Source organism: Carcharhinus amblyrhynchos, chromosome 5 (assembly GCF_965287045.1).
Source record: "Carcharhinus amblyrhynchos chromosome 5, sCarAmb.v2.hapA, whole genome shotgun sequence".
Taxonomy (NCBI): domain Eukaryota; kingdom Metazoa; phylum Chordata; class Chondrichthyes; order Carcharhiniformes; family Carcharhinidae; genus Carcharhinus; species Carcharhinus amblyrhynchos.
In genome coordinates, this window is record NC_137328.1 from 74,746,909 (window position 1) to 74,763,744 (window position 16,836).

A 16,836-nucleotide genomic window follows, 5' to 3' on the forward strand; every position below is an offset into this window, starting at 1 on the left:
ATGAAAATATTTTCTGAGTAGCCAACCATCTTTAGGATTATCTGCTATGAGGATACTGGCCTTTAAGCTTTAGTGGAGCTACTTCCATCAGATATACTTCATGCAGGTGAATCAAATCGTTTATTTTCCGATATTATCTGGAAAGAGAATGGATTCAAGAAATGTACATATGCAACGACTGAAGGAACATGATACAATTGGAATTGAGATAACTAAATCCAAACCCAAAATCCGCATTGCTTTCCCCATTGCAACCTGAACCTATCTGGTACGTTGCAGATTTTGCAGACCATGGTGGGAGATTGATTAAGGCCTGATGTTGGTCCCATTCACTGCGATGCTACAAATACGCAAATCAGCACTAAATGCATGCTAACCTCAGCAGTGGCAGACATTTGTGTAAGTTTAGCACCACTTAAAATCAGCCTGCATCTCTTAAAGGGAAAGATGTATCCTGGTTGCAGGAGTGCTAGAATTGTTACTGATGAGTCCCTAACTTGGAAGAAAAGCAAAAATAGCACAACAGGATTAGGAGCATGATCCAAGGTTCTCTTATACAGTATTGGAGACTTTGGTGCATGAAGTGAACATGAGAAATTAGATGCAATATCCACACAGGACCAAAAGGCCCTCTAGACTGACACTGAAAAGACAATGGGAGCAGGCAGCCAGCACTAGCAATGCAAGCAGTCTTGCCCTAGGACCTGGATCCAGTGCAGGAAGTTTTGTAACCTTGTATACGTGGCCAAGATCAGAAAATAGATCTTCAAGAATCAAGTACCTTTGCCTGGCCTAGTGCTCCTATGCAGTGCTGTCCCAGTGACTGCAGCATAGCTGGTGGACCGCTGCTGATTTTCACTGGGGGATTCTATAGAGGGTGCCACAAGATGACTTTGAATAGCTCTAGGCGTACAATGTCCAGCTTTGGACTGTACCACGTTAGCATGCATGGTAGCGCTTTCGACTGGCTAACAGGCCTTTGGCAGCATGGCAGGCATGGAAGGATGAATGTTGTCATCCTGAGAGAGAACTGCACTTGTACCACTGAACTCCATAAAATGCCACTCGGCATTGACCATGCTAGTGGTATGAGCATGTGGTGTTGACATGAATTTGGGATCAAAACGGCACCAATATCATTGAAACCAGTAAAATCTGCCCTAAATCTCTGCACCAACATGGAAATTGTTCTTTTTTTCTTTACTTCAATTTTGTTTCTTCGTTTCTCCTTCTCCCAGGGTGTCTTTCTGCTAGCAGTGGTGATTTATTCTGGAATGCCACTGTATAGGCTTGAGCTCATGTACCTCAGTGATCACATTGGTGATTATTGACTTGCTGAGTCTGACTCTGTCCTTGCTTCATGTTCTTCCCAATTGTGGAAGAGATGACAAGTATTTATCTTAAATTGCACCTTATAAAGTATTAGTACCAATTTCTCACTTCAGGGGACCTATATTTTATCAGCTCTATTTCTCTCTAAGTAAAATCATTTTATTTTAATCAGATTGCCTGAAACCGATGAGTATTCAAATTCTATGACTCGAAAACTTAGCAAGCTGGGCTCCCTAGGGTACAGACATCGATACAGGTAATCAGATTTCACTGAACAATTGGTTTAGCTTAAGGGAAGAAAAATTGTACAGAGCAATTCTTCTTCTGAAGTAATCTTTGTATGTTAAAGAGGAAGAGTGACTAAGACTTTAGTAAATTTGCACATTGGAAACATTGTGGTATTTTTGCTTAATAGCAATGAAGTAATTGTTGGTTTTATCATTAAAAGTGGGAAAATATTAAATATAGAACATTATTCTTTGTGAGCTATTTATCCCTCATTGACAATTGATTAGTTCAATTCCTTTCAATGAATGCTGATTCTAGTAATAATATGCTACATCTTCCTTTCAATCCTGTTCTGTCTAATAAACACCTCACCCTGCTGTCTCCATTTTAAATAAGTTCCAGTTTCACGATGCTTTATTTAAAAAGTTAAATTTAATAACATACCTCGTGAGGTTGAATTTTTATTGAGCTGACTAAATCCTCAGAGGCTGCAGACAAAGCTAACCAGTAAATGGATAATCCCCAGTTTTAAAAATTAGCCTGAAATGTTTGCCTTTTGAATCAAGTCAAATTAATTACGTGCTGTTGCTTCATATTGGCTGTGATTTAATAGACATTATTTTCTATGCAGCAGCTGAATTATCAATTGCACAGCAATGTAAGTTTGTACATCTTTGTCATGTGACAGTCTTCATAGAGACCGATAATTTAAAAATAAATAAATTTAAACCTCCAGTTAATAGCTTAAAAATGACACAGGATTTCACCTTCTGGTAAGCAGCTTAGACATTAAACTAGAGAACAGAACTCCCCTTCTTACTTCTAACACAACCAAAAAATCCTTTTCACAGGTGTACTTTACACTGTTCCTTAAGTAGATATTAATTTTCCCAGAACCATTCCAAAGTGGTTCTTAGCTTCTTCACATTTACTTGCTGTCTCTCAGCCTTGTAACTTTTAACCTCAGACCACCTTGTACAGTGAGTGGTTTTCCTGGAATTTCTCTCTGGCATAAGCTAAGTGAAACTTCCAGCCTTGGTTATTTTAATCCAAGTGCAAGCTCAAAACCGCATTCCTGTGCAGTGAACCTTTGACACTTTTAGCCTCTAGACGCTCTCTCTCTCATGGATCCTAGCAGACCACCTATGTCTGTGGGCTTTCGGGAATACCTTAGAAATTTTCTCCTCTGATAGCCCATCTCCATAGTAACATGAATCAGATGGGCTTTGTATCCAGGTAGAAATGCTGATTAGCTATCCTTTAGACCTCGAATCAATTCTATCTTGGAATCAAATGGAAATTTTAAAGCATAAATGTTTACAACCTAACATAAGAACATAGGAGCAGGAGTAGGCCATCTAGCCCTTTGAGCCTGCCCCGCCATTCAATAAGATCATGGCTGATCCACTTTCCCGCTTTCTCCCCATAACCCTTAATTCCCTTGTCTATCAGAAATCTATCTGCCCATGACTTAAATATATTCAATGAGGTAGCCTCCACCATTTCAATGGGCAGAGAATTCCAGAGATTCACCACCCTTTGAGTGAAGAAGTTCCCCCCCCAACTCCGTTCTAAACTGCTCCCCCCCTCCACTTATTTTGAGGCTGTGCCCTCTGGTTCTGGTTTCCTTTCTAAGTGGGAAGAATCTCTCTACCTCTACCCTATCTAGCCCCTTCATTATCTTGTAAGTCTCTATAAGATCCCCCCTCAGCCTTCTAAACTCTAACGAGTAGAGACCCAGTCTATTCAATCTCTCTTCATAAGCTAACCGCCTCATCTCCAGTATCAGCCTGGTGAACCTTCTCTGTACTCCCTCCAAGGCCGATATATCCTTTCTCAAATGCGGGGACCAAAACTGCACACAATACTCCAGTTGCGGCCTCACCAGCACCCTGTACAGTAGCAGTAAGACCTCCCTACTTTTATATTCTATCCCCCTCACTATAAAGGCCAACATTCCATTTGTCTTCTTGATCACCTGCAGACTGGGTTTTTGCGATTCATGCACAAGGACCCCCGGGTCCCACTGCACCGTAGCATGCTGCAGCTTTTCGTCCTTTAAATAATAATCCCTCCTGCTATTATTTTCCACAACTTCCTTGGACATTGGAGACTAACAGTATAAAAATATAAAAGCAGATGCTCCTGCCATTGTCTCCAGGTGTGAACACTTTACGTCTTCTTCTCAGCAAAACAACCCTGGCTTCTCTTTAATCTTTAACAGCCATGTCATCCAGGTCAGTTGTCAGACAGATATCAGAGCAATTCATGTAACTGCTTTCATGTTACCCTAAGGTAAAGACACAGTTCCAAACTAATAATTTTATAAAACTTGTGTTTTAATGATCAGTTTCAAAAAGGAGTAGAACTGCATGTTTTATTAATTATATTTAATAATGACCTGCAGTAAATGCATAATTATTTTTCCAGACTAGTCTTGGCTCAAGAAGTAATTGCATTTCTTGTTGTAAAAATGCACCTTCCTTTCCATATATTTCATGTTTTTTAAAGAATCTTTTGTCGATCAAACACATGGAAACAAAATAGAATCTTGTCAGTAGCATTGTTATTATTGAAGGCTGGGGAGAAATATACATTTAAATTTGACAAATGTATGCATTTTTATTCATGATTTAAAGTAGTTGGAATAAGAAGTATAGCTATAATACTGTGGTATTTCATTTTGAGATTGGGTGCTCATCGTTCCCACCTGACAGACCACTCCAACTGCAAACTACAATTGTGTTAAGTAAGGAATTGGAATTCAAACCTAGAATTAGAGCAGCCGATTGATTTCACTGCTACAATCCTATTCATTTGTCATGTTTGGGAACCAGTCTAATTTTGGCAACACTTTGCTGTTTATTGCACATTACATGTATTTGGACATTGTGACACTTTGTAAATTAAAAATGATTCACATATGAGAAATAATAAATATTTATTATAAAGATAATGAAAATAGCTATGCATGTATAAAATATACATTTAAAGTAACAAAAATATAATAAATTATTTCTGAGCAGTGGTAAGACTGCATTTCAACTAAACCGAGACCAATCCATTGAACTGCCGCGACCTGATCAGAATGTACAAAGAACTCGCAGTAAAACGTACCCTAAAAGGACACTTCACTCTCAGCAGTCAGGTAAGCAATGTTCTAATGGCTACAGCTGGTTCACACTTGGCACCTATTTACTGGCCATTGTATTGATTTAAGACTTTTGTGACTTTTTTTTTGTTTCCACATTCTACAAACATATAAAATGTCTTTCTTCACCCTCACTCCATCTCCAATACGGTAACCAAGGTATATTACCAAGTAGTTCAAAACATTCTAGATTAAATGTTATGCTAAAATTTCCAGATGTAATACAATTTTTGGCAGATTTTGCATTGGATCTTTAGGTAGAAAATATTTGCGAGGTTACAATGTGACAACATAATAGTCCTTCCATTGTGTTGTTTACTGAAATGAAGTTGAAGTAAATGTTCAGCTTTTCTGCTCCTTGTGCAGAACTTTACATTCTGGGAGTGCATTTTATCAATCTGATTGTCTACCTCCCTCAATTTCTGTCCTTAAAAAGTCAAGCATATAAAATGATGGAGCACGTGCCTGCAGTGCTGTTATGCAGGCTGTCGGGTGAGTTGTAGTGCATGCTGAAATGGAACCTGTTAGGGAGCGTAACAGTCTCAATCTAATGCAAACACAGTAGAAGATAAGAATAGGTGGTGTTTGGAGAGCTGATGAGCCAAGTGTAGAAGGAGTGGTTTGTCCACAGTTAAATAGCAGATTCGCCTGCCTCCACAAAATGTGACTGTGACATTTTTGGAACTGGTGTTTTTTTCTTGCTGCATTCATGCTGTTACTTCGTGATTATTGGCATTTTTACCCGATTACTTTGGTGTAGCTTTGCTCTATTTATAATTAATATGATTGCTAAAGCCTCAGGACAAAACTATGAAGTGTGCAGAAGGCAGCAATTATTCAGGAATTCTTTAGGGGATTTATTCTGTAGGCCACCCACCAGTGGTACATGTCAAATCCTGTTTCGAGCCTGCCGTAGTATATGTTTGATGATTCCAGTTGTATCATGTACTTGTGCATTTCCTCAGCCTGCAGTTGGATTCATGCTTATTATCAGCCATGTTTGCGGACAGTAGCCTGCTACCACCCTTCATTCTCACTCCTTTCAAATCAGGATAACACAGACTATTGCCTTAAAATTGTGATGATTTCTAGGCAAACACATTCACGTTGAAGGAATAAAATCTTTTCACCAATAGCTTGACTTATGGGGCCTGAATGGCAACATTGAAAACTGGTAATTTTGTACCCCACTGGTATTGGTGTTGTTGACCAACGACAAAAGTAATGATGTTATTCACAGACTAGAATCTTGTGAAGCTGCCAGGAATTTATGGTGAGACAAACCTTTCAAAGTGGGGCAGAGTGCCGGTAATCATTACTCAAGTGAATGGAGAGAGATCAAACCCAATCAGGAAGACTGATTCCAGTTGTCAATTAAGGGAAGATCTACAGTGACCTGGATATTGGGAATATGAAGCTAATCCACTGCCAGGCCTGTGTGTGTAGACAGGTGAAGTCGCACTCTGACACTAGTTTGACCACAGGTACTGGTACAGTGACCAGAGAGTGTGGTGGCTGGGTCATTGTGCATCGGGGATTATAACTAATGGTTGTGGACTGAACCTAGGAGTGTCTACATTCTTACCAATTGAGGTTTTGAAGCTTTTGCTGGAAAATAATTTAAATAATGGACACATTGTGACTGATAAGATTAGAGAATTGGAAGCCTGGTTGGTTACTTTAAATCAGGCAAAGTTGCAAGGTCAAGTCCACCTAAAGTTAGCTCCCCTCACCTGGAATTTAATATCAGTGTCCTTGTTCATGGTTTATAGGCAGCATTCTGTGATTACAGAGCTGATGGCTTAGCAGAGGGTACTGTGTGTATGTTTATGCATTATACCATGACCTTGTTCTTCAGAATTATTATATTAAAAAGAACACAGTTGGAATCATAAGAACATAAGAACATAAGAAATAGGAGCAGGAGTAGGCCATCTAGCCCTTCGAGCCTGCCCCGCCATTCAATAAGATCATGGCTGATCTGTCGTGGCTCAGTTCCACATTCCCGCCCTCTCCCCATAACCCTTAATCCCCTCTCTCATCAAAAACCCATCAACCCGCGTCTTAAAAATATTTAGCGAGGCAGCCTCCACCACTTCAACGGGCAGAGAATTCCAGGGATTCACCACCCTTTGAGTGAAGAAGTTCCTCCTCAACTCTGTTCTAAACCGCCCCCCCTTTATCTTGAGGCTATGCCCCCTAGTCCTACTATCCTTTCTGAGCGGGAAGAGTCTCTCCACCTCTATCCTATCCATCCCATTCTTCATCTTATATGTCTCAATGAGATCTCCCCTCATTCTTTTAAACTCTAACGAGTACAAGCCTAATCTATTCAGCCTCTCCTCATAGCTCAACCCCCTCAACTCCGGCATCAGCTTAGTAAACCTCCTCTGCACTTCCTCCAAGGCCAAAATATCCTTGCGTAAGTACGGCGCCCAAAACTGCACACAGTACTCCAGCTGCGGCCTCACCAATGCCCTATACAGCCGCAGCAAGACCTCGCTACTTTTATATTCAATCCCCCTCACGATGAAGGCCAGCATCCCATTCGCCTTCATCAATATCAATAGATGTTTTACGTAACCTACATTAAGTTAAAAAAGCATTGGGACCAATTCTCTCCCTTAGTCAAAGTAATGATCACAAAATGTTAACGAAGATCCTTTAATCCAAAACTACTGTTATGGGCTGATTAGTATCATTGTTACTATTTGACAGACCTTATTATGGCAATTGCTTGATAATGTCTTGAAATTATATTTTAAATTTATCTTTTTTTGATATAAAAATCAAAATGTAATATATTGGAAACTTCGTAATGTTATTGCTCATCGAATATTTGTCAGTGCTCTGGTGTCAAATAAGTGGTATAAAATTGCTGTGTGTGGAATAATTTTGGCAGAAGTTGAGAATACCAAAAGAAGCAGTTTTGTTTCATTTATTCTGCATCAGCTGCGGTGTAACTGTAGGATTGTCATAGACTAAGGTTTTTAAAATTTGCTTTATTATACAAAGATTTTAAAATTTTGGCACTTCAGTGTTCAGAAAACCAAGAAACTAAGGTGACGTGACAGCTTGATGCATTGAGGCATCTCAAAACTCAGTGAGGTACAGTGGAAACTTTATGAAACAGACAGTGTTGGTTTAGAGACATCTTTGTGAGTTGAGCAATGGAATACAGTGCACAAGTGAGTGCAACCACAGATAGGGAATGTGATGCTGAGCACATTAGATTGTGCTTGAAAACAGTGAAACTGATTCCAACATCCTTGGAATGTTTAAAGCCTTGTTTGTGTTTCTGAGTGAGGTATGTTCAAATAGGACAATTTTAAACCAAAGTGAATGGGTTTTATCAGATTGTAAAGAAACCTCCAGATGTGCTGTGGGGAGAGGTTGTTGGCACTAAGTTTACCATGCCTTATAATTAGCAGCAAGAGATGGTGGGCACTGCTCACATCACAGATGTTCCTTGATAGACAAAGAATGTAACCTTTTCGTCAATGTTTCATGTAAACTGGAGTGAACTAATAATACTTACATGCTTCTAGGTCCCTGTGTTAATTCTTGGAGATTTAAACACTTCTATAAAACCTTTTTTGTTTTTTTTGAATTTGAGAATAAACTCTAAAGATGGTTGGTGTCCTGTACTTAGCAAACCTAGGGAATTAATTCTCCTCTTTGGGCTTTGCCAAGACCAAACCCTCAGTTGTTAAGTGTTTGTAGAAAGAGGAGGCCACTTCATAGCATTCTCTCTCCATTTAGGACTTTAGTGCCATCTCCTGCGGCCTACTGCCTCTTTTCATTTGACAACCCTGAAAAACAGCAGTAATTGGGGCATTGAGGGGGGAACTGGGGTACACAATGGACAAAAAGTTGCAGCTTTTGGTGGTCCTGGCTGGGGTAGGAATCTCCTGGTCAGGCAACAGTAGGCTTGGCCATCCTAAGTTTTCTATCATTCTCCTCTGTGTTTCCTGCCTGATTATGAGAATACCTATTGTTCATTGGCATTTTTTTGACATCAAGAAGAAACCAAATCATTCAGTCCAATTTTCCCTTAGCTGGAATCACAACAGCATATTGTTTTGCTGTGTGCTGTCTTGATTGGTACTTATGGTGAACGTTTAGCATTTATATTTTATACGTCATACTTCTCAAGTTCTCTTTCCCGAGGTAGATCTGCCCCATAGCACCATGATCTCAATCTCAGATAGGGCAAGGAGACTGGTCCTGAATCCACTACAGCTAGAATAGGGATCGAACCTCATTCTGTTGGCATCAGTTTGATCCATATTTGACACCCCCCTGAGGAGTCCATGTTGCTGCGACAACATACACTTTTACATGTATGTTGCAGCTTGGAGCTATGGATAGTGATAATAAAGGCTCCAATTTCTTTGACATATGGCTGATTAGGAACATCTCCCACTCTTAACCACCTGCCATTGGTGTATGTTGTGAAGAATTTACAAGCCATTTTATGAATGTACCTCTCTGGCCATGAATTCTGACTGTGAGACTTGAACCCCGAGTTTCTGGCCCAGCTGCTACCACTGCAAGACTTCCTGTGGCTCATTCTCACCAGCGGGAAATAGCCCAGACAGAGATTTAGACTTATTTTTACTGAGGTGGGGCTTTGAAACCACTTACTGAAAAATAAGACAGATGTAGATACTAGTTAATTTTTGTTTTCTCATCTATTTTGTGTGAGATATATCTCTTAGCAAAACAAATGTATTTCATATTAAATTAGTTCCACATGAAGTAATTTCATGATTGAATCTTCTTTACAAAATATTCTTTATTTAGCACTTGTATAAACTTGATCTTTGTTACCACAGGACTGAACAGTGTCAATCACAGTCATATGAAAACAGACCTTGTGGAATATGATGGCACCACCAAAATTATTGCTCCTTCACCAGTGAAAAGGTAAACCTGTGGTATACTTGCACAGTTTGGATAAGTCTGTATAAGAACACATGTTTCACAACTTCAATTCTCAAACATCTGAATCACAAAACCCAAAGCTCCCTTTGCTTATTTTCCATTTAGCATTAGATCTTTGCTTCTCAGATGTTTCGATCCTGAATTCATTTTCAAGTTTCTGCTTAAGGTTTCAAACCTGTGCTTCAATAATATGAAGCTGGGCCCGTTTTAAGGAGATCACATGTGCCCCTCATATTTGAGTGGATAAACTCTGAATGATCTGAATTTTAACATAGCAATACTGCAGTAAAATTTTACAATTGCACAAACACACTATTCACCTGTTTCCATTATAATTCCTGTGTCTTAATAATGGAACTGCCATAGTGAACTTGTTACACTGTAATTACAGACTCTCACCAGTGGAGGCATTGTTTTATGTCTCCCAGTTACTCAGCCTGTACTTCAGGGAAACTCATTTCTTTCAACCAATCTGTTTATCATGCCACCATATGCATTGCTATGTAACTCTAGATACTATAACATCTAAAGGATCATATATAAAAATAAAGACAGAATTTACAACTAAAAAAGCAATGTCCCACTCCTGTGCACCCTGGCCCAATTATCTCCTGTTATCCAAAACTGTTTCGACTGAAGGCAACACTGTGGCTGGGATTTTCTGGCCCCGGGGATACAGCGGATCTGCCAAAAGTTCATTGACTTTGGTGGCGCTGGTAAATTCCGCCACCGGACAGGGCCGGAAAATCCTGGTCTTGGCCTTGACTCCCCATGTGCAGTGCCACAGGAGATCAATTAATGGACCATGAAAAGGTTGATGTTTAACCCCATGGAGGAGTTAAATAGCATACAAACATACATACGGACATACAAATTGGGAAAAGGAGTAGGCCATTGAGCCCCTCAGGCTTGGTCCACCATTCAGTGATGTGATTGTGGCCTCAACCCTGTAACGATACAGAAAAATAAAACAAGAACAATGAATGAGATTTTGCAGATTTTTCTGGAAACACTATTCTGTCCCATCAGTAAAGAAGAGTCACTAAATCAGAATTTATACTTCCACACTTGAAACAGTATAAATGGGGAAAACAAACATCAAGGTGTGATTTACTGTGCAGTTGTAAATGCTTAGTACTGAGCTCTATGTCAGCTTTATTGTAAATGAATAATCTTGGCACTTCTAGCTGAAATACGTGCTTGATGGCTAACACTGATTGATGTTGTGCAGGTGCTCAAACTAATGCCATAAATCTTCTGATTACTGTATTTGCGTTGGGGGCAGTTTTACTTTTCATTATCGCAACAAATCTACCTTACTAGATTATGCTGAGGGCATGATTGCTTATAGCCAGTTCAAAGAAAAATTCATATCCTTACCTTATTCTTAAACTTAATCTGAACAGATTCTGTTTCAATTTCATTAGTATCCCATGTATTGTGTATTCACTTCCAGGCAGCATCATCCTTCAACCAGGAGGGGTGACAGTTTGGCCCAAAGTTATTATTACTCACGTTTCCATGAGAGATGCCAGGAGAAACCTTGCATAAATGTACACTGGCTATTAGAATCCTCCCTTCTATCAGGGTGAAGTAAATTGACTGAAACTTCACATGCAGAAGACTATCCGATAGTTCTAAAACAGCCCTGTTTCTAATAATAGCAGGTAGTCTTCAATCATACCTCAAAAACTATAAAAATCTATCCACTAAATGAGGGTAAATTGTGGCTGCAACCATGTCTTGAGTACAACATTTGATTAAAGTGTTCAAATTTACCTGGAAGATAATATGTAATTGTATCAACCAAGGTTCAGTGGTAGAATTCTTGCCTCTTAGTCTTAGTTCATGGAATCAAGAGCCATGCTAACCACATGCAGATGAACGTTAAGGTCTAATGGTACAATATACTCCAAATTTTGAGATCATTTGTTCAGGCCAAAAATCACGTAGTCCATTTTAACACCCGTGCCGTTTTCAAGATGTTGACGTGTGCTTTGTTTGAGTCCAAGTGAAATTCAAAAAAGATTTGCAATAGAATAAGTAAATGGACAATACTAAAGAATTCATATGAATTATTGAACATTAATTCATGTTATAACATTATAAATGGTCTACATTTCATTAGTATTTATACATTTACAATTAAATCAATTCAGTTACATCTCCAGGATTATATTTTGGTTTGGACTTTAATCCCTGGAAAAACTAGGGTTGAATTTTATCCAAAGTATGCAAAAGATTATGGTTTATTCAGCCAAAAATCATGAGGCTGCCTTTTACATGAGCATATAGAGTATTTGATGAAGAATAATTAAGCTTTCCTGGTAAATATCCTTCAACCCATATCACTAAGACAGATTGGCTGCAGTATTTGGCTCTGTAGCTCTGCTGCTGCCAGTGCTTGAGAATCAAAGGCCACATTTTTATAGGCTTGTTCCATCCGTTGATGGGTGGAGCGAGCAAGTAAAATCGTGCGAGAGCCAAGAAATCAGGATCACTCCCTCTCGAAGACCTCAACTGTCACAATCTTAAGAGAGCCGGATTTCTGGCGAGATCAGCCTCTCGCTGTACTCAGAGGAAGGAGGAGGTGAGATTTCAGTGAGAGACCTTACCCTCCAAAGGTGTGTAAGGGAGCATTTCCTCTACCTACATCTCAGGTGGAAGCAGTGTTTTTTTTCACCAAAGGTGGTGACTGAGCTGTGCCTTCCCTTGCAATCCAACCTGCAAGTTGCACTTCAGGATGAGAATGGCGCTATCAGTAATCATCAAAGTTGTTGCAGCCCCAACCCTTTATGCCATCAGATCTTCGTGGATGGGAGAATGTGAAATTGGCAAGATTTCACAGTCTGTGTTAGCCATCACTGCATCAGAGGAATGACAGAGGCCCAGTATAGAAGGAAAGGGAATTTCATAGTACCTTCACTTTCTGGAACGAGCAGGAGGAGCAAATATGTGGCTTTCCTGGTTCTAGTTCCCCTATGCAATATGAGCCCTAGTGACTCACCCCTCCCCATAATCCCACTTACCCCACATATTTATCCCATTAATCCATCTAACCTACACATCTTGGGACACTAAGGGACAATTTAGCATGGCCAATCCACCTGAGCTGAACATCTTTTGACTGTGGGAGGAAACTGGAGCACCTGAAGGAGACCCACGCAGACGCAAGAATGTGCAAACTCCACATGGACAGTCGCCAAAACTGTAATTGTATCTGGGATCCTGCCGCTGCGAGTAGAAGGCCTCCAACGTTCACAGAAGGAGACTGCAAATGGCACTGCAGGATTCCCTCAAGTTGCTTTGGGGCTTGTGGGCCTTGTTTTGGACTGTCCCACCTCAACATGGATGGCTGCATTTGGGCTGACTGGTTGAAGTGCAACACCCAGGGATTGGCAGTGGTTGAGGGATGAACACTGAAATCCTGAGAGGAGAAGACCATAAGATATAGGGGCAGAATTAAGCCACTCGGACCATCGTGTCTGCTCCGCCATTCAGTCATGGGTAATAAGTTTCTCACGCCCATTCTCCTGCCCTTTCACCAGAACCATTGATTCCCCTTACCAATCAGAAACCTATCTATCTCTGTCTTAAACATACTTAATGACCTGGCCTCCACAACCTTCTGAGGCAATGAATTCCATAGATTCACCACCCTCTGGCTGAAGAAATTCCTCCTCATCTCAGTTCTAAAGAGTTGTCTCTTTATTCTGAGGCTCTGCCCTCGGATCCTAGTCTCTCCTACTAATGGAAACATAATAAGAACATAAGAAATAGGAGCAGGAGTAGGCCATCTAGCCCTTCGAGCCTGCCCCGCCATTCAATAAGATCATGGCTGATCTGTCGTGGCTCAGTTCCACATTCCCGCCCTCTCCCCATAACCCTTAATCCCCTTGCTTATCAAAAACCCATCAACCCGCGTCTTAAAAATATTTAGCGAGGCAGCCTCCACCACTTCAACGGGCAGAGAATTCCAGAGATTCACCACCCTTTGAGTGAAGAAGTTCCTCCTCAACTCCGTTCTAAACCGCCCCCCCCTTTATCTTGAGGCTGTGCCCCCTAGTCCTACTGTCCTTTCTGAGCGGGAAGAGTCTCTCCACCTCTATCCTATCCATCCCATTCTTCATCTTATATGTCTCAATGAGATCTCCCCTCATTCTTCTAAACTCTAACGAGTACAAGCCTAGTTTATTCGGCCTCTTATAGCTCAACCCCCTCAATTCTGGTATCAGCCTAGTAAACCTCCTCTGCACTCCCTCCAAGGCCAAAATATCCTTGCGTAAGTACGGCGACCAAAACTGCACACAGTACTCCAGCTGCGGCCTCACTAATGCCCTATACAGCTGCAGCAAGACCTCCCTACTTTTATATTCAATCCCCCTCACGATGAAGGCCAGCATCCCATTTGCCTTCCTGACCACCTGCTGCACCTGCAAGCTGGGTTTTTGCGACTCATGCACAAGGACCCCGAGGTCCCTTTGCACCGTCGCCTGCTGCAGTTTTTCACCATGTAAGTAATAGTCCTTCCTACCATTATTCCTACCAAAGTGGACCACCTCGCACTTGCCAACATTAAATTCCATTTGCCATTTCCTGGCCCATTCGCCCAGCCTATCTAGATCCTTCTGCAGACTCGCCACACCCTCATCTTCCCCATGTCCACTTTATCCAGGCATTTCAGTATTAGAATTATAGAATTCCTGCTATGCAGAAGGAGGCCAGTCAGCCCATCAAGTTTGCACAAACACCAATCCCACCCAGTGCCAAGTTTCAACAGAAATCCAATGCCTCATGATTAACTGACAGAATTGCACCACAAGATTTTGCATTTTTATACAAAAACAAACTTTATTTTATATAACAAGAATCAAATAAGCAAGGATTATTAACACAATAGTTTATAATTACTTATGCTATGATCTTGGTCCCACTTTTTCCCCTAAGCATTTCCTTATCTTGAAGATTCAGTCACCTTACTAGGTACTGACCCAAAGGTATGCCACAACCCTCTAGAATTCACTTTAATTCTCCTCAGTGTTCCAGCTATTCTACGAGGTAGGATTCTATTGGGCACTTTCCTTTAGCTTTTTGGTGATATGACTCTCCACTGTTTCTATGTAGACCTCATGATTTGAGTGCCTTGGCACCTTGTTTGGGTTGCCAGCAATTATCCAACTGCCTTCCCACAATTTTCAAAGCTGACTGTTTTCTGCCACAAGGCTTGGTGAGAACCACTGTAGTTTCCTTCCACCAGCTGCAAAATCCAAAGTGAGATGCAGCCCCATCACAGGATGAATGATAAAGTTAGTATTTTCTCTGCTTGACATGCAGGCCTGGCTGACTATCATCCCCTGTCGGGTCTCAATTTGATGAGATGCAATCTACGCTGAAACAAAACTGTAACTGTGTCTGCCTAATCCTGAAACTGAACAGCTTGTTTCTGCAGAAAACACGCACATAAATTAAACAAAAGAACCTCTATGCCCAAAGCCTGTCTCAATTATGAAGTGACATGCTCTTGTATGCTCTCAAACAGAAATGTAAACAAATCATTTTATCTTCCATGCTAACACTGCAACCCATATGAATAATTTATATTGCTAATGGAATTTCACAAACCTTTCTGTAAACTCCCTGAGTCCATGAAGAAACTCTACATTTACAGAGCTGTTTTCAGCTTTCTTTCACCTGAAAATTACACGAATGGTTTGAATATTTTATTGAAGAAAGGATAGATCTTCTGGCCCCCTTATGCAAAGATAGGAGACCCCCTATTGCTTATGGCTTTCACACTGTTACCTTTGACTTTGAAGATAAACATAACTTAACCAAGCTTATGTGAATTGCATTCACATTAATTTACCAGTTCCTCTATCAGGATTTTCCATTTATCTTATATTACACTTCAATTCCTACAACTAGGAGTTGTATTCTAAAACATATAAACCATGAACCATATTTTTGCAATGTTGCATCAATGTCCACAATTGCTGTCAATGAATTGGCCTTTAATCTCCTTTTCTCCAAAGAAAACAACCCGAGCTTCACCAGCTTAACCTGGCAGCTGTTGTGCCTGCGTACAGTCTGTTTTAACCCTTATACGATGGACACAGAATTGCAAATAGACGTCTTGTTAGTACCACCAATATTTATTTAAGACGCACAATCAATAATCACCCACCCAACCAACAATAAGTTGTCTTACAGAAAATACTAGCATTCAAGTCCAATACGAGACCTTGACTTAACTTTGCGTGACTGGCAAGTACCCAAGCAGATATTGGCCATTATCTGTGCGCTGGTCTCAGTCATCCTCTGCGTTGTCTGGCACTCTGGCTCTGGTCTTCCTTCCTTCTCGGGTATGGTGGCTCTCCTCGTGCTGGTCATTGTTGTTGACAGTCATTGTTGTTGACAGTCATTGTTGTTGACAGTCATTGTTGTTGTAAGTCATTTGTGGGGTCAGGGAGAGAGAGAGATTCTTGATTGCATAGCACCCTTTATACCCTGTTGGATTTTGTGCCCCTTTTGGCCATTGCCAATCAATCAATCAGGACTTGATCACTCTGATCGATATAAATCCAGTCAGGTGCTATCACACCAATCTCTGGGTGTGTCCCCAACAGTCATGTCTGCAGGTGCTGGGGGCACGTAGGACACACACCTCCCTCCCAAATAAGGGGTTACGATGCCTCTATGTCTGGCAAACAACCCGGTTTGACCAGAAAGTCCCTTTTGTCCTGGAGATGGCTCATATCCTGTGTATTCAGTCGTCTGAGTTGCAGCCTGTTTATCTTTGTCTTCTAGGCAGCAGCCAGCTGTTTTAATTCATAAGAACATAAGAAATAGGAGCAGGAGTAGGCCATCTAGCCCTTTGAGCCTGCCCCGCCATTCAATAAGATCATGGCTGATCTGTCGCTGCTCAGTTCCACATTCCCGCCCTCTCCCATAACCCTTAATCCCCTCTCTTATCAAAAACCCATCAACCCGCGTCTTAAAAATATTTAGCGAGGCAGCCTCCACCACTTCAACGGGCAGAGAATTCCAGAGATTCACCACCCTTTGAGTGAAGAAGTTCTTCCTCAACTCCGTTCTAAACTGCCCCCCCTTTATCTTGAGGCTGTGCCCCCTAGTCCTACTGTCCTTTCTGAGCGGGAAGCCCAATTGTCCCAGAATGC

General features: G+C 40.9%; 1 protein-coding gene across 4 annotated transcripts in view; it reads left to right on the top strand.

Annotated features, from left to right (window-relative positions):
• epb41l4a (erythrocyte membrane protein band 4.1 like 4A) overlaps positions 1 to 16,836 on the top strand; it is a 189,400-nt gene that overhangs the window by 127,488 nt on the left and 45,076 nt on the right. For all 4 annotated transcript variants that reach the window (XM_080189021.1, XM_080189022.1, XM_080189023.1 and 1 more), the window contains exons 12-14: positions 1,505 to 1,588; positions 4,587 to 4,708; positions 9,550 to 9,640. In XM_080189021.1, coding sequence (XP_080045147.1) covers positions 1,505 to 1,588; positions 4,587 to 4,708; positions 9,550 to 9,640 — 297 coding nt within the window. The remainder of the gene's footprint in view (positions 1 to 1,504; positions 1,589 to 4,586; positions 4,709 to 9,549; positions 9,641 to 16,836) is intronic.